The sequence below is a fragment of the Podarcis raffonei genome, chromosome 1 (genome assembly GCF_027172205.1).
Source record: "Podarcis raffonei isolate rPodRaf1 chromosome 1, rPodRaf1.pri, whole genome shotgun sequence".
NCBI classification, from domain to species: domain Eukaryota; kingdom Metazoa; phylum Chordata; class Lepidosauria; order Squamata; family Lacertidae; genus Podarcis; species Podarcis raffonei.
Genome location: NC_070602.1, coordinates 32,489,159 through 32,513,933, shown reverse-complemented (window position 1 = coordinate 32,513,933; position 24,775 = coordinate 32,489,159). Strand labels below are relative to the sequence as shown.

The 24,775-nt window shown below is 41.3% G+C and overlaps 1 protein-coding gene and 1 long non-coding RNA gene across 4 annotated transcripts in view; both read left to right on the top strand.

Annotated features, from left to right (window-relative positions):
- The window catches only part of TTC6 (tetratricopeptide repeat domain 6), a 73,970-nt gene that overhangs the window by 24,603 nt on the left and 24,592 nt on the right, over window positions 1-24,775 (top strand). For all 3 annotated transcript variants that reach the window (XM_053380020.1, XM_053380012.1, XM_053380024.1), the window contains 13 exons: window positions 2,761-2,829; window positions 3,963-3,980; window positions 6,173-6,693; window positions 7,735-8,203; window positions 11,207-11,336; window positions 11,641-11,816; window positions 14,564-14,700; window positions 16,153-16,322; window positions 18,009-18,129; window positions 19,245-19,395; window positions 20,194-20,276; window positions 22,427-22,503; window positions 23,164-23,324. In XM_053380020.1, coding sequence (XP_053235995.1) covers window positions 2,761-2,829; window positions 3,963-3,980; window positions 6,173-6,693; window positions 7,735-8,203; window positions 11,207-11,336; window positions 11,641-11,816; window positions 14,564-14,700; window positions 16,153-16,322; window positions 18,009-18,129; window positions 19,245-19,395; window positions 20,194-20,276; window positions 22,427-22,503; window positions 23,164-23,324 — 2,283 coding nt within the window. The remainder of the gene's footprint in view (window positions 1-2,760; window positions 2,830-3,962; window positions 3,981-6,172; window positions 6,694-7,734; window positions 8,204-11,206; window positions 11,337-11,640; window positions 11,817-14,563; window positions 14,701-16,152; window positions 16,323-18,008; window positions 18,130-19,244; window positions 19,396-20,193; window positions 20,277-22,426; window positions 22,504-23,163; window positions 23,325-24,775) is intronic.
- Window positions 9,629-9,956, top strand: LOC128409508 (uncharacterized). Its single transcript, XR_008329235.1, has 2 exons — window positions 9,629-9,809; window positions 9,872-9,956. It is a non-coding gene; the product is annotated as an uncharacterized LOC128409508 (long non-coding RNA).

Below are 24,775 nucleotides of genomic sequence, written 5' to 3'. Positions count from 1 at the left end.
GCGGGAAAGCACGCCTCTCTCAGTATACAGAGATAAAACAGAAGTGCTGAGAGGGAATAGTAGGGCATGGAGGAGAGAACAGCCGAAGAGATGGCTGCAGGAAAAGCTCCAATGTGTTTGGTTCTTCCAACAGGAAAATAGACAGGCAATGAAACGCGGTAACTCCCTCTGCCTCAGTGTTTCATATAACTGGCAGGCAAAGTACTGAGAGGTCAAGTACAAGGGTGCCAAGAGGAGCTTGCTGAGGGGAGGAAAGAAGCAGTAGGACTGCCTATGCTAATTGTGTACAGGGACCAGCATAGCGGAAGAAAAGAGGCGAACCTGAGCACAAGAAAGTAGGGGAAGCCCATAGGAGGGTCCTGCGATGAATCTGGCTCCTGAGTTCAGAGAAAAAAGGGCTCACTGGTTGTCCTCTGAAGCAAGAGTGGTCTGGCTTTCTGAGGAATCACGGGGGAACTGGTTAGAGGGGACAACACTCAACTGGGAGTAATATGTAACAACAGCATACAAATACTGAAGAAACTTAATATATCAGAATGCATTTGTCAACTTTTCTTAATTGAATGTCAATGTTATGAAAGGACCACATTCAGTCCGTATACTGTAATTCTTTAGGGCCAAGATGGGCATGGGCCCCTCAGTACTCGTTTGACTCTTGGAGCCTTTGTACTTCCTTAGGAGAACATTTGTTGTTGTTTAGTTGTTTAGTCGTGTCCGACTCTTCGTGACCCCATGGACCAGAGCACACCAGGCACTCCTGTCTTCCACTGCCTCCCGCTGTTTGGTCAGACTCATGTTGGTAGCTTCGAGAACACTAAAGCAGTCTTAAAGAGGAATGTTATGCCCTTGGGCAGTCCAGTTAATTCCCTTGGCTGTTTCCCAAGCAATCTTAGGCATACTCAGATTCCCAGAGATAACTAGATTCTTTCAGTCTTCAGTCTGGATGTCCCATATCTCCTAACTTTCATTCTTCTGCGTCCTGTGCCTGAGACAGAACCTGCCATTTGCTTATTTATTATTTTATTTTACAAAAACTACCGTATTTTTCGCCCTATAGGACGCACTTTTCCCCCTCCAAAAATGAAGGGGAAATGTGTGTGCGTCCTATGGGGCGAATGCAGGCTTTCGCTGAAGCCTGGAGAGCGAGAGGGGTCGGTGCGCACTGACCCCTCTCGCTCTCCAGGCTTCAGGAAGCTCTGCACAACCCTCAGGAGACCGGCTCCGAGGATTGCGCAGAGCTGCCTGCAGTCCCGGGCTCAGCGCAGCTCTGTGCGGCCATCAGAAGCAGGCGCGAAGTCCCGCTCCGCTCCCGATGGCTGCGCAGAGCTACCTGCAGTCCCGGGCTCAGCGCAGCTCTGTGCGGCCATCAGAAGCAGGCGCGAAGTCCCGCCCCGCTCCCGATGGCTGCGCAGAGCTGCCTGCAGTCCCGGGCTCAGCGCAGCTCTGCGCGGCCACCGGGAGCCGGGCGCGAAGTCCCGCCCTGCTCCCGATGGCTGCGCAGAGCTGCCTGCAGTCCCGGGCTCAGCGCAGCTCTGCGCGGCCACCGGGAGCCGGGTGCGAAGTCCCGCCCTGCTCCCGATGGCTGTGCAGAGCTGCCTGCAGTCCCGGGATCAGCGCACTTCTCCCCATCGCCAGCCCCACAAGCTCGGGGGACAGCGGGGAGGCAGAGCGCGCCTTCCCGCTGTTCCCCGACCTGGTTCTTCCAGCCCCGCACCTGGGGGGGAAATAAATTTTTTTTTCTTTATTTCCCCCCCAAAAAAACTAGGTGCGTCCTATGGGCCGGAGCGTCCTATGGGCCGCAAAATACGGTACTTCCTAGCCTGAGGCCATCAAAGTGGTGTACAGTACAAGATAAAATGACATAAAATACAAAAAAATAATAATTCTAAAAACATTTTTTACTAAAGTACAATTAGCACACTTCAGAGAAAATGGTCTTAAATAAAAAACTTCTTTAGTGGCTTCTTAAACTTCAAGGTGCCATGGTGCTGTCTTAATTCCATCTAGTATTTAACTTCAGAGCTCCTCCTTTCAGCTCATCAGAAGAACCAAGGCCTAGTTAATTAAGTTACCTGTTTCTCCGTTTTACAAACAGTAGTGGGTGCCATGGTGTCAGCACTTACCTGACCTGCCACTGCTGTTGCTGCAGTATAATGAAAGGAGGAGGGGAAAGGCAGTGATAAGGTTAGTATGCAAATGCACTGGCAGAAACACCTGATTGGTTCCACCAGTGTGCTGGCACTATGCTCACTACACCCATCGCCTTCTCCCTTCCTGTAAGCTGCAGCAGCAGTGATAGCAGGTCAGGTAAGTGCTGACACCCTGCCCTGCTGATTGCTGCAGCTGAGATATGCCTTAGATTTGTAACAGAAGCCTGTCAACTGAGACAGGCTCTTTTGCCAAAATTACACTATCTTTAATTTTCTGTATTTCATGAAAAGTATGAAGAATCCAAGTAGCTCATACCAAGAACTAACTTAGTTGGTCTTTAAGGTGCTACTGGAAGGAAAAATTTTTTTTGTTTTGACTATGGCAGACCAACACGGCTACCTATCTGTAACTATAATTATGTCAGATTTACGAGTATGTAAATAAAACTCAATTTATTTTTAATTTCATACTCCTAATGTAAAACCAACATACATGCTCACAATCTGAATCTAGGGTAGCTTTCCAAGAAAAAATGTGTTATGAAAATAAATACGTTTGTTCTATTTTAAAAATACCCACTTTTTGTATATATTTTTCTTTGTTTCATAGACTCTTAAAATCTGTAGAAGAAGCGCTTCCTCTCCAGGGCTTTTAGTTTCTGAAAGGGAAACATTACAGGTATTGTAAGTTTTTTCAGATTTATTATTTAGTACTTATTATTTATTAGCCGTATCATACCCAGCATTGTTTGGGAATTCAAAGAAACCAAAAAAATCAGTGCAGTTTTTAAATCAGTGGTTAAAACAGTGCTGTTTTGAAAGGTTCTGGCTGCCATCTTGATTCAAAATGGTGTCCAATTGTATCCAAACATTGAGGAAAACCTGCTCCTTAATTGCAGGAACCACCATGCAAAATTTGGTTGCAGTATCTTAAGAGATGTCCAAATGCATGGTGAACAAGCAATTTCCCAAAATATATAGTAGATTTTTCATAGCAACAGTTTTATCTAGAGTGTGGCTTAAAGCTTTAATTATTATTTGCAATAATCACATCCATATTTAATATTAATTTCTTGTTTAAAGTTTAACTCAAAATTATAATTATTTATTTTAATCTTTAATTCTCTGGTAGACTAAGCAGGGCATTTAAGATTCTTCGTAATTGCTTTCCCAGTAGTAGGAGGGTAGGGTAGGCTTGAACTTTACTCCTCTATTAAGGAAAACTGAAGAGCAGGAACCTCTCTGAACAAAATCTAAAATATATAATTCCAATTACTGTATATACTAAAATGAACCTGACTAAACTGTGGAAAATTCTCTGCTAGGGCAGAGCTCCTTAAAGTGTGAGATTAGCTCTGCTTCCTATTCTTGATGCAGAGTCTGTGTTGGGCTCTCCAGGTCTCTCCATAGAGCTTGAGTAAAACATCCTAGCAGGGATTTGGGTTTCACAAAGTGTGAAGGGGGGACAGGGAGAGAGAGAGAGTTGGGGTTAAGACAACAGCCCCTCCTATTCTGCTCTGGAACCAATTAAGCGAGCAAGAATGCTGAGATCAAGCAGTGCTAAGGCTTCAGCCTCTGCCTGTGCCATAAGGCAGACAGATTCTTTTTATCCATTCTTTACATGTTGGGACTGTAGAGTTCTTCCTTCTTGGCAATAATTAACTTGCAGTGGTCAATAAATTAGGAACTGAAAAACAATGTGCTTGAAAAAATGTAAAATTCAAGCAGCCTAATTTTTGTACTAGTGTTAGATAATAATCAGTTATTCTTGTAATGTCTCATTTTACAAGATACCAAAACTTTGTGTTGCAGGAGAACATCACAGAATGTGTAAGTAGTCTGCTGTGAAGGAGTTGCATCTGCAAGAAATATGTATGTTGGTTTTATAAAATCTTATTTGACTTATGTGACACTAAGTGCCAACCAAATAATTTTATTTCCAGTTTTTGCATATAGATTTCGTTGCTTCCGTAAAAATTAATTCTGTTCCGATTTAGTGGTAGATATTCCTTAGGTTTCCTAATTGGGAGATTAAATATAATAATCATTTTGCTTGTGTAACTGTTGTCAACAGTTTTTCAAATTCAGGCATTTTTACACCACCCTTCAATTGTATCCCCAGGATTGTTTACAATAAAGGGTAAACAATTAAAATGTAAATACATCTCTCTACATTCATTTTATTATGCCTTACAACACAATCCTAACAATGTATACTCAGAAATGAGTCCTACTGAATTTAGTGGGCTTACGTCTAGGTGCTGTAGGTTGAGTTAGTATTGTAGCCTAATTTTTTCAAAACAATTTGTGAGAAGAAATACTAAAGCACTTTCTGATTTTCAGAATTCAAACTTTTTATATCAGTTATTTACACAGAGTAGCTGTGATGACTTACTCTCAAGTAGACATGCCTAGGATTGTGCTGCAAGATTTATTTACACTGTAGCCCTAAACACACAGTCCAATCCTATACATGTCTGCTTAGACACATGTTCCATTGAATTCAGTGGGGCTTCCTTCTAGGTAAATGGGAGTAGGATTAGTAAGAACACAGTGAACACAGTGGGCATTTACTTCAAAATAAACGTGTATACAGCAGAACTGAAAATCTTTAAACTCATTCTTTCCATCTGTGGATGAGCTGCTTGCTGTAGAAACATGCTCATTATGAATGAAAGAGGACAGCATAGATTCTGTAGAATCAAGGCTGCAATTCTGAACATACTTAGGCCTATTGAAAATAATGGCACTTGCTTGAAAGTAAATACATATAAAATTGCTCAGTAAGGTATTTTTTAAGCAGGAATGGTTGATGAGGAAAGGTGCTGTGGTGCACATGGCCTCCCAGCAATGGAATCTATGGTTTGCTGGGAGGAAGAGGCCCCTGGAGGCAGCAAGGCTGGCCCAGTCTGGTTGCATTGGTGGGAGTGCTGGATTGTGTCACAACTGGCTTGTTGTTGTTGTTTAGTCGTTTAGTCGTGTCCGACTCTTCGTGACCCCATGGACCAGAGCACGCCAGGCACCTCTGTCTTCCACTGCCTCCCACAGTTTGGTCAAACTCATGCTGGTAGCTTCGAGAACACTGTCCAACCATCTCGTCCTCTGTCGTCCCCTTCTCCTTGTGCCGTCCATCTTTCCCAACATCAGGGTCTTTTCCAGGGAGTCTTCTCTTCTCATGAGGTGGTCAAAGTACTGGAGCCTCAGCTGCAGGATCTGTCCTTCCAGTGAGCACTCAGGGCTGATTTCCTTAAGAATAGATAGGTTTGATCTTCTTGCAGTCCATGGGACTCTCAAGAGTCTCCTCCAGCACCATAATTCAGAAGAATCAATTCTTTGGCAATCAGCCTTCTTTATGGTCCAGCTCTCACTTCCATACACAACTGGCTTAGTTTAGGCCATTATTGCCTGATGTCTTTCTGCTCAGTCAGGGGAACTGGTCATTGGGTACTTACTCTGAACAGGCCTACAAAGAAAATCTACAGAGAAAAGGGGTGCATGTTACTAGGTTTCTCTTTGGTTTCCTTCCTTTTAGACCTCCTAGGTTTTTTCCACTGACACTCGGGTGAACTAAGACGAAACTAAGGCATAGTGAGAGGGGTTGGGGTAGATACTTGATTATGTTGATATGTCACATAATCTTATCTTGCCTAGGCAAGAGGGGGAATTAACCTGCTCATGCTTGGCTTATTCTTGCTCACTCTCTCAAGAGGATCTGTTCACGCGATAGTAACCTTTAGCAGGGTTCCACTAATGTAATGGGACTTCCGTTTCTTCTCCTTCAGCGCCCCCAAGCTGCTCTGAAGGGTCCCCCAATGCTCCAGGGCTGATTTTGAGGGCACACGGGGGTTGGAGGGGACAGGAGAAATTCTGCACACACAGTCAGTTGTGGAAACAAAGGTGCTGGGTTGGAGACAGCCCATACTAAGTACCCAGCAACCCAATTTTATACAGCTGACTACTTTTGGAACGTTATCCAAAAAAATAAAAATAAACAAACAAACCGAGATTTGTTTTTCTTACAGGAAGTTCTGGTTAAAAGACCTCATAGTGCACCAGAATTATCATTCAGAGACAAATCTGCTTTGAAGATTTCTGCAAATTTCAGAACCACTATGGAAGAGATAACTGTTATGAAAAAACAACGTCTTTCAGTAGATACGGAAGCTACAAAGCCTGGCATTTTATCAACAAAGCCACAAAGCTCTCTTAGCCTTGAGAAAAGAGAATCTGCCGCACACAAAAGTGTTCTTGTTGGTTCAGATAAAGATTCTGATATAGCTTTGGCAAGTACATTCAAGCAAACAAAAGGTCTTTTCTCCTCTAGAGGACGATCTGCATCTATTGCACCCACTTCAGCTCCTGAACCTATAGATGAAACTAATCTGGCTGAAGAATCTAGAAAAGCTGGGATGAAGTACATCGTTTTCCCAAGGAAAGCATCATACAAAAGGAGATCATTGAAAACAGCAGGGAAATACATTTCTGTTCATATATTAGAAAGTGTTTGTGAGAAATTAAGAGAACCTCCACAGATTCTTAAAAGGTCTGCCTTTTTATTAATATTTGCAACTTTTAATTTTATATATTGAGCACTTTGGGGTATGGAAACAGTAATTTCTCCAACACCACCAGATACCATTTTTATGTGTGTGCCAGTTCTTTATGGGTAATACAGTAATACTAGCTTTCCTAAATTGGTGTTATCCTGATGCTTTGGGTTACAACTCCTTTCAATCCCAGCAAGCAAAGCCAGTGGTAACAGATCATGGGTGTTGTAGCTTGTAGTCCAAAACATTTGGAGGGTACCAAATTGGTACCAGATATGTTCACAAGAACATCAACTGTGGGCAGAAGATTCCCAAAGGATTTGGTATAGCTTTGTTTCCTCTCTTCCCTCAGCAAATTCTCAGGCAGTAGGCAACCCTTTTGCCTAAATGCAAGTTTCATGTCGTGTTCTTGCATTTCATCACATAGAGCAGACAAATTGCCTGAGGATATGAAATGACTCACAGACTTCCAGTGCTCTCGTGCACTGCCAGTGGCTGTGTGAAGGACTGATGTGGAAAAATACTTTCTAATCATTATGGGATTCTGTGTATGGGCGCTTCACTTTTGGTTGCACTGAATTACAGTAAATTAATTACAGTTAATTTAACAGTAAATTAAACTAAACATAAGAGGTACTATTTGGATTTTTTGTCTCAGGTGCCAAATTATTGTTGCACCATGTCCATCAGAAAATGCTATTTAGGCTATACATATTGCTTTATCTCTCTCATGTGCAACATGAATGTATAATAAAGAAGTTAGAGAGCTCTTTGATTACTAAGTTTTCTACATAAATTAAAAATTTTCTACATAAAAAGAAATACTAATGACAGTGTAAACCATTTTTATGCACCCCTGATAGGAATCTTCTGTTATGTGTTGAAACTTGAATATTACGCAGCAATCAAATAGGTTATTAAACTTTATAATGAATATTTATTGGTCATATGTCACATTGTTACATATGTCATATTGGTCATATGTCAGCAACAAATGTACAGGCAAAATGTAATTATAGTTTTGGCTTTTTCCTTAGGTCTGCATCTCTTGGAAAGCTTCCAATTCACAATAAATTCTGTATCAAAGTATCTCGAGCAGTTCGAAGTTATCGAAGTCCCAGCCTCCCTTGCTGGCTAGATTTTGAAAAATTTGCAGCAAGCCAAGGGAGAACCCCAGAAGACACCGATGATTATCTTTGGGCCAGAAAAATCTGGAATAAATGGTTTGATGAGCAATACCCTCCCAGTAGGCAATCTTTTACTGATAAATCAATGGCAGGCAAAAAGGACATAGAGGAGGAAACCAAGGACACAGAATTAGTAAACACAGTAAATCCTCTTCTCTTCGAGGGAAAGCCAGATGAACTTGAGCAGTGTCAATCTGAAATTGATAAAATAACCCAAGAAATAGATGAAGGAAAATTTTCTGGGTTTAACTATTGTAGACGTGGAGCAATATACAGGAAAATAGGCAAAATGAAGGCAGCCATGGATGACTTGGAAAAAGTAAGTTTTAAAGAAATAATACCTATTTTTTCTTGCTACTGAAGATGTTTTGTTAACTTATTAATAGCTATGACTCTCTGGCAATGACAGATGAACTTAACAAATGGAAGAGCATCTTTTTCAAATAATCCCCTTGCTGGATTCCTCATTTTATGCACTTTTCTATTTAGGGAAAAAAACTTTGCAGGACTATATCTGGAAACCTAGCAATTTTGCAGATAATTATGTCACCAGTGATCTGTTTTCATTATACCCTACATATCTGAACACACGAAAAATATTTTTTTATATATTTTAATGAAAGTCTTAATTCCACATTACAGCTATTGACAGTTGTACGATTGACTCAAACTCATTGTTCATTTTTAATAAGATTGCAGTAGGGTTTTTCACAATACAATACAATGAAAAACAAACTGAGCAAAGACAAAAAGAGGAAGAAAAATGCCAAGTCCTCTCTCAAAGGTAGATTCTAACCCTTGTCTCACACAGAAAGAGGTGGGCCTTCCCAGCTATCACCTGGGAGCTTTCCTACCACCCTGGGAGATCTCCCTTTCCCTGCCTCTCACACAAGGTCCTCCACCAGCCAGCCATCATCTTCATCTACATAAAATCCCCCAGTCATGGTTCACTTTTGTGGACTATAGAAACATCAAGCTGTTTGCCAGGTGGTGATGTTATGCATACGTTTGACGTCATACAGACATGGTGCTACTACACTTAGCGTATTTTTCGTCCCATAGGGCGCTCTGGCACATAGGACGCATCTAGTTTTTTTGGGGGGAAATAAAGGAATTTCCCCCCCTTTATTTCCCCCCCAAAAAACCAGGTCGGGGAGCAGCGGGATGGCGGCGCTCCGCCTCCCTGCTGTCCCCCGAGCTTGTGGGGCTGGCGCTGGGGAGAAGTGTGCTTCTCCCCAGCGACAGCTTCCAAACCAGGTCAGGGAACAGCGGGATGGTGGCGCTGCACCTCCCTGCTGTCCCCCGAGCTTGTGGGCTGCAGGCAGCTGCCCGCATGCCTTGCGAGCCCGCAGGAACTCCCGCCGGGCGTGCAAGGCTTGCGGACACCTGCCCGAAGCACGGGGCGTCCTCTGGAGGGCGCCCCGTGCTCCGGGCTGCAGGCTGCCGCCCGCAAGCCTTGTGAGCCCGCGGAAACTCCTGCCTGGCTTGCAAGGCTTGCGGATAGCTTCCTGAAGCCTGGAGAGCGAGAGAGGGGTCGGTGCGCACCAACCCCTCTCGCTCTCCAGGCTTCAGCGAAAGCCTGCATTCACCCCATAGGACGCACACACATTTCCCCTTCATTTTTGGAGGGGGAAAAGTGCGTCCTATAGGGCGAAAAATACGGTATTTAGAACCGAAGAAGCTAGGCATGAGTATCAGAGAATTGCTGTATGCTATTGTGTACAAGCAACTCCCCATTTACATGGGAGTTACAGTGGTGCCCCGCAAGACGAATGCCTCGCAAGACAAAAAACTCGCTAGACGAAAGGGTTTTCCGTTTTTTGAGTCGTTCTGCAAGACAAATTTCCCTATGGGCTTGCTTCGCAAGACGAAACGTCTTGCGAGTTCTTGCGAGTTTGTTTCCTTTTTCTTAAAGCGGCTAAGCCGTTAATAGCTGCTAAGCCGTTAATAGCCGCTAAGCCGTTAATAGCCGCTAAGCCGCTAATAGCCGTGCTTCGCAAGACGAAAAAACCGCAAGATGAAGAGACTCGCGGAACGGATTAATTTCGTCTTGCGAGGCACCACTGTATGTTCTGAGGCACTGGAAACACCATTGGAAAAGCTGACAAACACACTCTAAACCCTTGAAAACCCTTTAAAAAAAACCAGCAGCACTTACCAGATATCAGACTCCACCACAGTCGCTCCATCTGAACCTCCTTGCTCCAATTAAACTCTCCACGGGCCTTAACAGTTAGAGCAAGGGCTCCTGGGATTGCGCTTGCAAAGGCTCGTGGAATTTCTAGGCACTGTTTCATGTCTTTTTTTGCCCTTTCTGGGCTCTTTTAGGGCTGTTTTTGCCACTGTTTTGGTCACTTTTGGGCATGGTGCAATGTGTGCATGCACAATCATGCATCAATTGAATGCTTGACAATTGTATTTTTTCAGTAGCATATGATAGAGTTAGTGTGTAGTAAGGAAGCTTACTGTAGCAGTAAGCTATGCTAGACAGACCATAGATCTTCCTTATATGACTGTTTTATATTGGGGTCCAGAAGAACATATTGAAACTAGATATTCAATATAGGTACTTGCAGCCTACAGTGAGCAGTTTATATTCACTTTGGATTGAGTTTAACTACTTTCTGTAGCCAACAATTTCAAAATGCATTTTGTTAATATGAGAGCAACAATATAAGCTAAAAATGGTACATATATTTAATTTTTAAGTATGCAAGGAGCTTCAGTGCATAAATGTTTTGCAGCAACTAATTGTAGGGCACTAAAGGAGGTCTCAGGCCAGGATCCCTGGCAGTCATGCTCAGGCAACTACTCTGTTCCTACCTGCCAGATCATTCAGTCAGTTTATTCTGTGTCTACTAGGTCCTATAAATCCTAACCTCAGAGCAACTGCTCTGCAGTGTGAGCATATTACCTATGTGCCCGTTTCCTTCCCCTGATGGCTTCCTTAAATATAAGAGCTGTATGGCTTTGACTGCAGATATGCTTCTGACTGCCCTCTCCACAGATGCTCTGATGTTGTCCTGCGACTTGACTTGTGTTCTTTTGATAATGTACCAGCGTCTGGTCCCTCTGGTCCTTGTTTCCTGGTTGGAACTCAGCCCTTGCCCTTTTTAGATGATATATCTGCTTTTGACCCAGAAGCTAGCTCCACCTGGTCCTGGAACCAGATTGTATAGAGCCTAACCAAAACTTAGATCTCACCATGTTGTTTTTTCTTAGATCCCAAGTGATGTTCCCAGAGGTGTAACTTAAGACGTGCCTTATGATACACTGGAATTTTTAGCTAACTAATAACCAATTTATCTCATTACTTTCACAGGCAATAAGTTTAGAACCAATGCTGGTTAATGCCTATTGGCATAGACATTTAATTTTCATTTACCAGAACAAAATGCTTCCAGCACTAGAAGACCTGAATTTTATAATTAAGTGCAACAAAAACAATGCAGGCAAGTAACTTTGAAACCCCATGATGTACAATTTTGTTCTGAGAAGCTCCTGATTATGTGTCCCTCATATCAAATCAGTATGTACAGAAGATTTATTATTATGCAACACTTCTGCCAAATATCCATAGGTCTAGACAAAGGTTGGAAAATTACTTCCAATACATTTGCAGATTTGAATCACACGATTTTGTTTGCAAATTTTTATTACAGTTGCAATTAATTTTAGTTAAAAAAAATTAAACATGCATATCAATGATATTGCGGATCTGAAAGAGACTAATTTTAAAGTATTTTGATTATGCAGATGCATATCTGTCAAGAGCTGAAATATACAAAAATCAGGGAGATAATTCATTAGCAATTATCAACTACAGTCTTGCCCTGAAATGCAGACCTACAGATGATGAAATATATTACAAAAGAGCTGAGGCCCATGAAGAGGATGGTGATATAATACTGGCGATAGAAGATTATGCTAAAGTAAGTATTGCTATATATAGTTTTACATTATATTTGGGCCAGAATAAAAAAACCTGTACAATTACTTCTGTGCTCGCAAAGGATTCTTCGCAAAGGTTCTTAAAATGGTGGTCACAGAACACTATTGAAGCCAAAGTTGTGATATGACATGAGGGCCTACTATTCAAAGAAAAAACAATAAAAGCTCCTACTGGGCAAGAGTAAAAGTTGAGTTTGCCTAGTTATTTGTTTAGTTACATTGGTATACCACCCACCAATCAATATTGGGAAATTTCCAACTAATGCAACCCATCAGTGCAAGGATTTGCATTTGCACAATGGGACTTCCCCATATTCTTCCTGCCATGTTACCCTAAATCTGTCATAGGTGTTCTCCCAACTCTCTGGCACAGATTAGGGGAGGACGCAAGTGAGCAGAGAGAGAGAGAAGTTCTGTTGTACAAGTGTAAATCCATGTACTGATGGGATGTACTTGTGCGGAGTGAGCAATGCAATTTACAGTGGTGCCTCGCAAGACGAAATTAATTCGTTCCGCAAGTTTTTTCTTCTTGCGAGTTTTTCGTCTTGCGAAGCACGGTTTCCCATAGGAATGCATTGAAAATCAATTAATGCGTTCCTATGGAGACCACTTGCCAGGCTGGCGGTGAGGAGAAGGGCTTTTCTCCCCACCGCAAGCCTTCAGGACAGGTACGGGAACAGAGGGGAAGGCGCGCAGCACTTCTCCTCTGTTCCCGGGGCTTGCGGTGGGAGGAGGGTTTTTCCTCCCCACCGCCAACATTCAGAACAGCATTCTGAATGTTGGCGGTGGGAAGGAAAACCCTCTCCCACCGCAAGTCTTCAGGACAGCCATCCGAAGGCTGGCGTGGGGAGAAGGTCTCTCCGCCCCACCGCCAGCCTTCGGAGGAGCCTTCCGAAGCCTGGCGGCGGGAGGAGGTCTCTCCGCCCCACCGCCAGCCTTCGGAGCAGCCTTCTGAAGCCTGGCGGCGGGAGGAGGTCTCTCCGCCACACCGCCAGCCTTCGGAGCAGCCTTCCGAAGGCTGCCGGTGGGGCGGAGAGACCTCCTCCCGCCGCCAGCCTTCGGAGCAGCCTTCGGAGCAGCCATCCGAAGGCTGGCGGTGGGGCGGAGAGACCTCCTCCGGCCGCCAGCCTTCGGAGCAGCCTTCCGAAGCCTGGCGGTGGGGCGGAGAGACCTCCTCCCGCCGCCAGCCTTCGGAGCAGCCTTCCGAAGCCTGGCGGCGGGAGGAGGTCTCTCCGCCCCACCGCCAGCCTTCGGAGGAGGTCCGAGGACAGTGGGGAAGACGCGCTGCGCTTCCCCGCTGTCCCGGAGATTTCCCTATGGGCTTTTGTCTTGCGAAGGAAGCCCATAGGGAAATTCGTTTTGCGAAGCGCCTCCAAAACGGAAAACCCTTTCGTCTAGCGGGTTTTCCATCTTGCGAGGCGTTCGTCTTGCGGGGCACCACTGTATAAGACTAAGGCTTATGTCTGATGTTCTGCTTCAAGTAAACTCACCGATATGAATGGGCATGGCTAATTTAGGTGCATTAATTTCAGTTGAACTACTCTGAGTAGAACTTTATTAGACACAATCCAATAATAAAAAAGAGATAAATCACAATTGACAAAATATGGATTGAAAAGACTGTGAAAAATGAAAAGTACCAACTCTGTTGGGAAGGCATTCCATAACCAGGGTGCCAGCACCAAAAACGCCATCCCTCCAGAAGTCACTTATTGTACTTTATTTGGCAGCAAATCTAGTAGCAAGGAGCACAACCCTTTGGAAGCAAACAAGTTTGGCAGGATGGGCTGCTTTGTTCTTTCTCTTCATGGGACTGTCTGACTTACAGTAGTCATGCTCAGAGTAGATGCACTGAAATCATTGGGCTTAAATTAGTCTTGACTTAAATCAATTTATGGTAATGGGTGTGACATTATAGATACGGCTCCCATTCTGAGTATGATTTAGTATGATTTAATCACTTGCTGTTTATCCACTCAACATTGCTCCCAGCTTCTTATCTCTCTCTGAGAAAGAAAAAAGAGGTAACCTTTCCTCCCCAAGCTGGACATAGTGGTTGAAATATACTCAAGAGTCGCAAAGTGATTTCATGCTCTTTATTCAGCTCACAGTGGTGAGGAGGAATGAATGTGAGTCCCCTCAAAGTATCTGCTTTATATACATTATTTACACAATGGGCTGCACATGATTGGCTAATTCCGGAATTCTACTGTAAGCCAATCAGGTTGTGGATTCACTTATATCTGGAGAATGATTGGGTGGTTCCTGCCAACCAATCATACTGCTGCATTGTTCTAGGACCAATCAGACTGCTGCATTTTGGATCCTATTGTTCTAGGACCAATCAGACTGCTGCAGTTTGGATCCTATTCAACTCAGTACATAACAGAGGTGGAATATTTTTTGACTGGATCAGTGGCAGGGAAGGAAAGGGTTAAGCAACCAAGCTTTGGCAGGGCAAAGTCAGTACACTGGACTCCATTCAACTAAATAGATGCACTAGCAGCAACCAGCGCAATGGGACTTTCCTTATCTCCCCTGCCCACCCAAATCAGCTCTGGGGTGGTGGTGGTCAGGAGAACACCTAGAAGAGCACACAGAAAGATGAGAGGGGAGATAATTTCATCTGGCAAGAAGACATGCTTGTGTTGATTGAATGATTGCCTTGGTGTGACGTTATGAATACAAAAGCAAGGGTAACAATTGCATGTATTTTATTTCAATCTAGTGCCTTTTCTATAATCCCAAAAGAACTGATGCACTTATGAAGCATGGAATACATTACTTTAATAAATCTATATGGAATATAGCTATTAATGATTTTACAAATGTGATTAAACAGGACCCAAGCATTGCAGAGGCAAGGTAACTGCAAATTATATATGAATTTAAGCAATTATAGTTGACTTCTAAATCCCTTATAACAGTGTCTGAGAAAATGATTATGCCCTGCATTCAGTGTCTGCCTGTGACCTCTTGTACATTGAGTGAAAGTATTTGTGCCCTACTTTCTGGGTATAAATATATAAGAGTGATGAGTGCCATTGTGTTACTTGTGTCTATCTGTTGGAGAGAGAGACAGAGACTGAGACTGGATCTGATGAGACAAGGAGTGCCAATGTCTTATGAAATCTGTCTGTGGTGGTGGGTCAATTGTGTTGTGCAGAGCTACCGTATCTCTGCTATTGGTATATATGTCTCTTGAACCTTCATTTAACTCTTTTTTGCATCAGAATGTTTGTAAGGTTCAGGATTGTAGCCTGGAATATGTTAATTTATATAGCATTGTTAACACAATACGTACACTTTTTGTTTTGAGAGCCTGATCAATATGCTTTGTCAAATTCGATGTTTATATTTTTTAAGCTGCCCATTATCTTTCCTCGCCTCTTGCATTTCAGTTCTAAGCACAGTTACTTTAAGGCAATTCCCACTGTTATGAATGGAACTTACGGTACTTCCATGTAAGCATACTTAGGATCACAGCCTTGACTTGTTTAAATCAAATTAAACACACTGGGACAACTGCTCACCTGGTTTGAGAGCAGTACATGTGAAAAGGATCTAGGAGTCTTGGTTGACCACAAACTTGACATGAGCCAACAGTGTGACGCGGCAGCTAAAAAAGCCAATGCAATTCTGGGCTGCATCAATAGGAGTATAGCATCTAGATCAAGGGAAGTAATAGTGCCACTGTATTCTGCTCTGGTCAGACCTCACCTGGAGTACTGTGTCCAGTTCTGGGCACCACAGTTCAAGAAGGACACTGACAAACTGGAACATGTCCAGAGGAGGGCAACCAAAATGGTCAAAGGCCTGGAAACGATGCCTTATGAGGAACGGCTAAGGGAGCTGGGCATGTTTAGCTTGGAGAAGAGGAGGTTAAGGGGTGATATGATAGCCATGTTCAAATATATAAAAGGATGTCACATAGAGGAGGGAGAAAGGTTGTTTTCTGCTGCTCCAGAGAAGTGGACACGGAGCAATGGATCCAAACTACAAGAAAGAAGATTCCACCTAAACATTAGGAAGAACTTCCTGACAGTAAGAGCTGTTCGACAGTGGAATTTGCTGCCAAGGAGTGTGGTGGAGTCTCCTGCTTTGGAAGTCTTTAAGCAGAGGCTTGACAACCATATGTCAGGAGTGCTCTGATGGTGTTTCCTGCTTGGCAGGGGGTTGGACTCGATGGCCCTTGTGGTCTATTCCAACTCTATGATTCTATGATTCTATTCTAAGTTTTGCATTCAGACAGAATTTATATAAATGCAGAATATTGTAAAGCTACTATGATGAGGAAAATATTGGTTTGATTTCTAGAACCTATCGAGGGAGAATATATATTAAACTAGAGCAGTATAAAAATGCAGCTGAAGATTTTGCTGTTGCAATTCACTTGAATCCTAATGATTGGATTGCATACTACCACAGAGGTTGTCTTTTGCGAACGATGGATCCAAAACAAGCCCTGCAGGACTTGAGTGTTTCTGGTATAGTATACATTGTTTTTATGATAGATGTAGGGTGTTGTTGTTTTTTAAGTTCAAAGTGTGAATTTATACATTTTTCTTTTTAAGTATATCAAATATCTATATCTCCTGCCTTTCTCAATGGGACTCAAGGTGGCTTACAGCTAAACATAAGAACTGCTAAAAACATAGAAAAAACAACAACATTTAAACATTGATAGAATTAAAAGTATATTCAAATTTTACATCTATATGTTGAAGATTTTTCCTTTAAACACTGGAAAGTCCTTCCAGCATATGTATATGTATATATGTACAGTGAGTGGTACCTTGGTTCTCATACTTAATCCGTTCTGGAAGTCCTTTCCAAAACCAAAGCGTTCCAAAACCAAGGCACGCTTTCTCATAGAAAGTAATGCAAAATGGATTAATCCGTTCCAGACTTTTAAAAACAACCCCTAAAACAGCACTTTAACATGAATGTTACTATCTAACAAGACCATTGATCCATAAAATGAAAGCAATAAACAATGTACTGCAGTCACACAATCAATCAGTAGCTGACCTGGGCTCCACACAGTCACAAAAAGAAAACAAAAAGCCACAAAAATGCAAAATAAATAGCAAAAACAGACAGACCTCAGCGTAACACTCAAAACAGAAGTGTGGCACTCAAATTGGAGCACGTTTGGCTTCCGGAAAAAGTTCGCAAACCGGAACACTTAACTTCCACGTTTGCAGTGTTTGGGTTCCAAGTTGTTTGAGTACTAAGGCGTTTGAGAACCAAGGTACCACTGTACCTATATTTTTATGTGTATCTATATATAGATATGTAAAATGAACTGACATGGACCCTGCAATCATCATCTGAGGCCCTTCTTCATGTGTCTCTTCCACAAGCAGTCTGAAGGGTGGCAACATTAGAACAGGCCCTTTCTGCGGTGCTTGTGGCATGCTCTCCCCAGGGAGGCTTATCTGGCGCCTTCATTGCATATCTTTAGGCACCAGGCAAAAACGTTTCTCTTCAACTGATTAACATTCTGTGGCTTTTTAAATGTTTTTGTAGGTGAGGGGTTATTGGTTTGTTTTTGTTTTATTATGTATTTGGTATCTTTTATTTTTCTGTTGTGACCCGCCCTGGCATCTTTGGACAAAGGGTGGTATACAAATTTAATAAATAATAATATTTAGCCCAGGAAGTAGGCTGTAGCCAATGACTGGCTCTCGTATTTGTTTGGGCAAATTTTTCAATGTTCCCATTGTCCTGCCCCCCTCCTTTATGATCAGAACGCCTTTCACCTATCCCTCCATTAATAGAGTATCTTCCCTCCTTGAAAAAAAGTTCGCTCCTATTCACAGTGAACACCTCAATTTCTTTGGAAAGGGGTTGCAAGAGTTGTTTGGTGATCTGATACAACCATACAACGTTTTCACAAGCTCCCATAGATATTTCAAGGTCATTAAATCTTTTGAAGCAACCATAGAGGTGCAGTCATGCACATTCGGTGATATTTTAAAACAAGCCCTGCAGTTCTATAAGGAGGGTGTGATTTGTGCCAGAGCAGTGAAGAGCAACCAGAATGGAAAGGAATTAAATAAAGGATGAAGGTCATAGTGCACACTGAGATAATATATAATTATTTCAAAGGCTATATTTCATGAAGGGCATATAGAAACAACTATATATATTTCCCCATCCCTCCCCAGTTCTTCTCAATCACAAGTTTGAGAATCTTGCTGCTTTTCTTCACCGTGGGATCTTGTATTCAGAACTGAAACAGTGGTTACTGGCAATCTGTGATTTTGAAAGTGCACTCTCCTTGGACAGGTATGCGCTCTCTCTCTCTATATATATATATATGTTTGTTGCTTGCTGTATTATTATTATTATTATTATTATTATTATTATTATGGCATTCAAGCCTGCTGATCAAATAAAATCAATTGACAAAACACATTAAAACCAGCTAATGTTTTTCAGGTCAAGGGCCACACTCACCTAAAGCTAACCCTCTGGGGGCCATTTTAATTTTTTAGAGCCTGTGTATTTATGTATTTGCAGTAAACCATGTGTTAGCTTGGCATGACATACGAACCAGTGCCCTGCATATGGAGGTGCAGAAATGCCAGTTCCTGACCTACAGAGAGGGCCATCATAAGCAAAATACTCTATACAGGTTCTAACTTTTATATTGTTTGAGTATAGAGTAATACATACCTGCTTCCCAAATTAGTCAGATCCAATTAATGTTTTAAAAAACAACAGCTCCACTATCACCACCTTAAGGGATAATGGAACCATTTTGCTGAAGGGGGAAGGTATTAACCACCAAACGACTCAGACCAGGTAGTCTCCTATTGCTTGGCTGTGTTACCCAAGAAGCTACACTTCTGATACCTTGTATTCCTTGCTCCCCACCTTTCCCCAAGGAAACATAACCAGTAGAGCTTGGGGATGAATCTAATATAGATTCTGATGCTAATGTGGCATCTGTATCAGAATGGCACATTATTTTCATTAATTGTTTAATTAATTGTTTAGCTAACAAGTCAGTGTAGGTCACTGATAAATCCCACTTTGTGGATGGCCAGAAAGCAGAAGTTCTGTTGTGCTGAGGTAAATTACGCTCTTAGTGCCCAGGTTGCCTACAAAGCAGGTTGTAGGAATGCCATGCTGTGGAAAAGAAATGTGTATTCCTCTCCTTGACACTCTGCTGTGCTTCTGCCCTCACTCTAAGAAGCAGCATGGAGATAGCAGGAGGGAACTCAAAACATTACTCTTGCTTTTGATATGTAGCTTGTACAGGTCTAGGATGGAAACATGTTTTTCTTACTGGAAAGCAGACTGGCTTTAATTCAACAAATAATATGAAATTCAATGTAGCATAATGTACAAACATGTTGAAAAATGTAACGCTCTCAGCGTTCTGTCTCTATTTCCAGGAGCCTTTCCGTAGCTTACATAAATATTGGACTGATTTTGATGTTATATATGGACCGTTATTTTGAATCTATTCGACAGTTCACTCAAGCCATTCAGCTGGATCCATTAGATATTAGACCATACATGTGCAGAGCCCAGGCACATCAAAGGGTATCTATCTATTCTTTACCTATGCTGTAGAATTTGTGTGATAGGTGCTCAATAGGTAACTAGCTGCTTTAAGGCTTGCATATAAAACAATGCTGGGACAATGTGCAAGAAATGCAAAGACTTTCTCAGTACAAACAACAGAAGTCCTGGTGTTTTCTTAGTCAGAACCATCTCTCTGAAGGCTTAATTTAGTTCTAAAAACTAATGAAGAGTATTTAGGGTCTACGGTGTTGAACATTCTGGCTTTGTTTTTTCCTTGATACATGCGCTAGTTAAAACTTCCCACTTGCTTAATTTTTTTAAAAAAATCCCCATATATATTTTTTTGGGGGGGGGACAAAGGGGAGAACCCCTTCTCCTCTGGACAAAAAGTTTGGAGTCTAACTCCTAGTATCACAGGAGAAGCTTTTTTAAAAAATATAACTGTCCTCTTCAGAAAACCCAAATTAATGTATAGGTCCATAATTTCTGAATGAATTCTGTATGTTAGTAAATGTTGGCCGGTTATACCAAGGTACTAAAAAACTGGAGAAATTTGGATTTGGAAATTTGGACATGCCCTATTATTTACATAAAAGGGACGGTATGATGGATTATGGCCCTTCCTTCTGGTCAAGGCAGAAATGAAAGCTGTGGAAGTTTCTTAACAATCAATTGAAGTTTATTTACTGTTAAAAGATATGGATTAAAAATGTTTTAAAAAGGAGGAGGTGGTCCTTGTATAGGAGAACACATTGAATGAGATGGTGGTATCCTGAGACAAAGAATAATGGATGTTTGTCTGTTTTAAAATAACAGGTTCATGATCTAAAGAGTGCAATTAAAGATATAAACAGAGCCATTCATCTCCAGCCCAACTCACCCCACTTATGCTTAACAAGGTAAGATTGTTATCAGCTCCTTTTCTCATTTTGTTTCTTTCTTTCCTACTTTTATTGTCCACCTGTATTATCACTGTATGTATCATGTAAGCCTTTGACGTGATGTTAAATGTGCTAGTACATTTAATGTTTCTTTTTTAAACTTAAAAAAACAGTTTTGAGGGAGTATTCTTAATCATTTCCCCCAACACCACACTCTGGGAAAAATTACCTCCCAAACTTTCTGTTTCCTTCCTTGAGTGAACTAGTCTGGGTCATTACCAGGAATGTGGTTGGGATACCATGTATGTATGTATAAATGAATGAATGAATAAATGTGTATTCATACATGTATAAATGCATTTATACATTAATGCCATGTCTAGTTTGACTCTTGGTGTCTGTTTAGGGACACTGAAGGTTACTAGTGGTGGCTTGGTATACTTGGTGAATATCAACCTTTGTTGAAGAATCACAGAAATTACATTGATGTGGGTTGAGGGTTGCACATATATACTGTGCTGCCTTCATGTTGCTAAGAAATAACATTGGTAGCAGAGTGCAGGTGCTAACCCTTAACTGGCCTGGTAGCCACTGTGTTGCCCTCCAGTTGCTGTTGGAGCCCAACCCCTATGAACCCTAGCCAGCATGGAGTTGTAGGCCTGTAACATTTTGAGAACACCACATTGGCTATCCTTGGGCTAGGACTTGGTCTTTGTAAATTCCTTGCTTTGACTGTGAAGTCATCGTGGAAGCTGGAGCACTGCATTCCATTCTGTCAGCCCAAGAGAACCTTCTGCAATGGCTTCAGCTCTGAAGGAGATGGAGGACTGAACTCAACTTCCCTCCATTAGCCCTGAAGTTCAGGCTTCATTGACTCATATTTGAAGGCAGCATACAACTCAGCTGCTTCATAGGTCCTCACTATGATTTCAGATGTGTGATCTACCAAAGTAGTTTGTATCCTTTTAAATTTAGTTTTTAGGTCTTTTAGTGCTGGATGAATATTATTCTTTCATCAAGAATGCTACTCTAATTAAAGTGGGCTTAATAGTTGAGATTCTTCAGTGCATAACTGAATACATAAAGAAATAGAATTTCTTAGGGCGTTATTTGACTAAATGAAATTTGCCTAAATTAAAAACAAATTAATGGGATTGTCAGAATCTGATGGAATATTTTACTTCTAGTATCAGCTCAAGAGCTATTTTTCCAGGCTGTTATGTTACATATGTTTGGTCCATTGATTTGTACTTTTATCTGCTTCTTTTGGATATTTTAATATTTATTTTATTTATGTAACTTGCCCTGAGGGTCAATAAAGATAGAGAGTGGGTATAAATATTGTGAATTAGCACATTTTATTCCTAGTAGATATATTTTAGGTATTTTATTAGGGATGATGCAAAGGTTGCTGAATGGTGTTCTTTTTTTAATATGTGGTGGTCTTGTAGTAAGGTTAAGGCTTACTGGGAAATGATATATAATGAAATGAAAAGGATGTTTAAAATAACGTTTGTGGAAAAACCCAGAAGCCTTTCTTCTGGGATTCATAGGGATAGAACTACCTAAATTGTATACAAATTTATTTTTGTACGCGACTACAGTGGCAAGAATGTTACTTGCCCAAAAATGGGAAAAAGAAGTCCCAGCAAAGGAAGAATGGATACAAAAACTTATAGAATATGCAGAAATGGCAAAACTTATTGGACGAATAAGAACTCAATATAAAAAACTTTTTATAAAAGAATGGAAATGGTTTATTGAATATTTACACGTAAATTGTAAACAGATAAAAACACTGGCAGGATTATTGTAATAACCTGAAGCTATATAAGAGTATATATGTAAAGAAGATAAATAAATGAGCACGTTAAGTTAATTTGGATATGCAGAACATAGTAAAAATAAATTTAAGGAACCGCACAAAAAGGGGGAAGGAAGTCAAGTTTTAAAATGTCGAAATGAATTGTATATATCTGAAAAGTATAAATATTTTTTTTAAAAAAAGGTTGCTGAATGTATAGCCAATGAAGAGTTGATAATATTCTGTAATTTTATTTACTCAAATATTTAAATCTTTGTTGTTATTCTATTGCTATTAGAAAACAAATAAATAGTTCCATAGAAATTCCAAGCAATTAATGTATGTTAAAATGCTTCATTTACAGAGGACAGTATTTACTAGAGATGCAGAATTATGATCTTGCAAGTTTCTGCATACACCAAGTTGCAGAAATGGGTCAAGGTACTGTCTGTTTATGTTTTACCTTTCTGTGCACTGTGAAGCTATGGCCCAGGTCCAAAGGATTACTTGAAGCATGCGCAGGAGCACCTGGAACTTTTCTTGAACAGCAAACCCTCATACCCTATCACAGTTGTGTTTTTCTGGTTGGGGGGGAGTCCCCTCAAGTTCAAAATGGTTTGACATTTTTAAAAATAAAAGTATTTTTATACCACCATATCACAAAATATCATGACGGTGCACAATGTTAAAACACAATGAATGCACCATTAAAACGACAAAAATACAGATAATTGTTAAGGTGGCTAGCTAAATAAAAATTGAAAATTAAGTAGCTGCGAAGCCCTGTTGGCATAAAATGGTATGATGGCTGTCTAAGAAATATAAGCCCAAAGTCTCGTTGAGCATGCAGAACTAGTAATAAGCTAATTGGGAACCACTGCTGTATTATGCTTTATATTTGGTTTCTGTACATCACTCTGGTATTCTCTGAATGCCGAGTGCTTTAACAGAAGTTTAATACGAGTCTTTGGCATTCTGAACATTTATATTAACATTGGCTATGAAGCTTGCCTGTCTCTTATGATATCTGTATTTATACATTGAAATGCACAATAATAAATAGGTTGGCCCAGAATGAAGTTGTCCTTCAATATTTTACAGGACCCCTTGAATGTTCGCTTGTTCAAGAAGCACTTGTTCAATCATTTTGTCAGAATCACAACAAGGCCATTGTGTGTGCGCTTGCAGCCTCCGAAAACCAACCTGATTGTGCCATGTTTGTTCTACTTGGAAAAATCCAAATGAAAGCCAAAAAATATAAGGTTAAAGATATGCTCTTGTATTTCTGCGGTTTTGAAGGGAACTATTTTTGAAAGCTATAGGGAAAATATGTGAGGCTGATAGAATTCTGCATGGGTTCTGGTGACTATTTCATTTCTTATTAAATCTCTATTCCTCCTTGCTGTTTTCTGCTGGGACACAGCATCCTGCTGGTTGTTCATTCTTTTCTGCTGTCTTTGCCACTCAATAGTTAATTTGTCAAGAGCTCATTTAATCTCACTGGCCTCTGTGTATGATCCCTATATTTTTATCTGTCTTGGACTTTAATCTGAAATAGAGAAAATTTCTCCTTTTTATCCTCATCTCCCCTAGCCTTCCCCATACCCTCTTCCACCCTAAAGGTAAAGGTAAAGGGACCCCTGACCGTTAGGTCCAGTCATGGATGACTCTGGGGTTGCGGCGCTCATCTCGCTTTACCGGCCGAGGGAGCCGGTGTTTGTCCGCAGACCGCTTCCGGGTCATGTGGCCAGCATGACTAAGCCGCTTCTGGCAAACCAGAGCAGCGGACGGAAACACCGTTTACCTTCCCACCAGAGCAGTACCTATTTATCTACTTGCACTTTGACGTGCTTTCGAACTGCTAGGTTTGCAGGAGCAGGGACCAAGGAATGGCAGCTCACTCCATCATGGGGATTCGAACCGCCGACCTTCTGATCGGCAAGCCCTAGGCTCTGTGGTTTAACCCACAGCACCACCTGCGTCCCTTCCACCCTATTTGGAGGTTAATGATGCCTCTCTAACTCTGGCCATGGCAGCAAGCCATGCTTCTCTGATATCTGGTGTTCTGTGAAGCCAAAGTAAACCCTCAAAAATGGAATCTTCCCATGTGCTACTTCAGGTGTCACCAGTACTTGGGAAGATTACATTTACCAGGGCCTACTTGATAAATATGTAGAAAAATAATGGCAATTACTCTTTGGATTCAAGGTGCCAGATGAAAGCAGGCCAAGTTTTAGATCATTACTTGCTGTGCAGAAGTAAAAATGGATTGTTTCTTTTAACTGGACAGCCTAGTCCATGACACATGTCAATTGGCTGCAACTAAATCAGTCTTTCTGGCTATGTATTCAACTCATTAAGTTTGTATTTCTGTCCAGCTTTCATTACTGGGATAACCTTAGATCCTCTTTCCCTGGTGCCAAAAAAAGAGCTGTATTACATGGTCTTCTTTGCTGCAGTACATACAGTATGTAAGAATGTAGCAAACCTATGCATGTCTACTCAGAAGTAACTAATGATTTCAATAGAACTTACTCCCAAGTAAGTGTGCATAAAATTGTAAACATATGTGTAGAATCTATAGGGTTGGGTATTTACTTTATTTTTTTAAAAAAACGAAGTAAATATATCAGCGTTGAAAAAAAGATGGAGGCCACTTTGTTATTCAAAAGGGTGACTGATTCACCATTGAGCAAACTGATCAGCACGATCA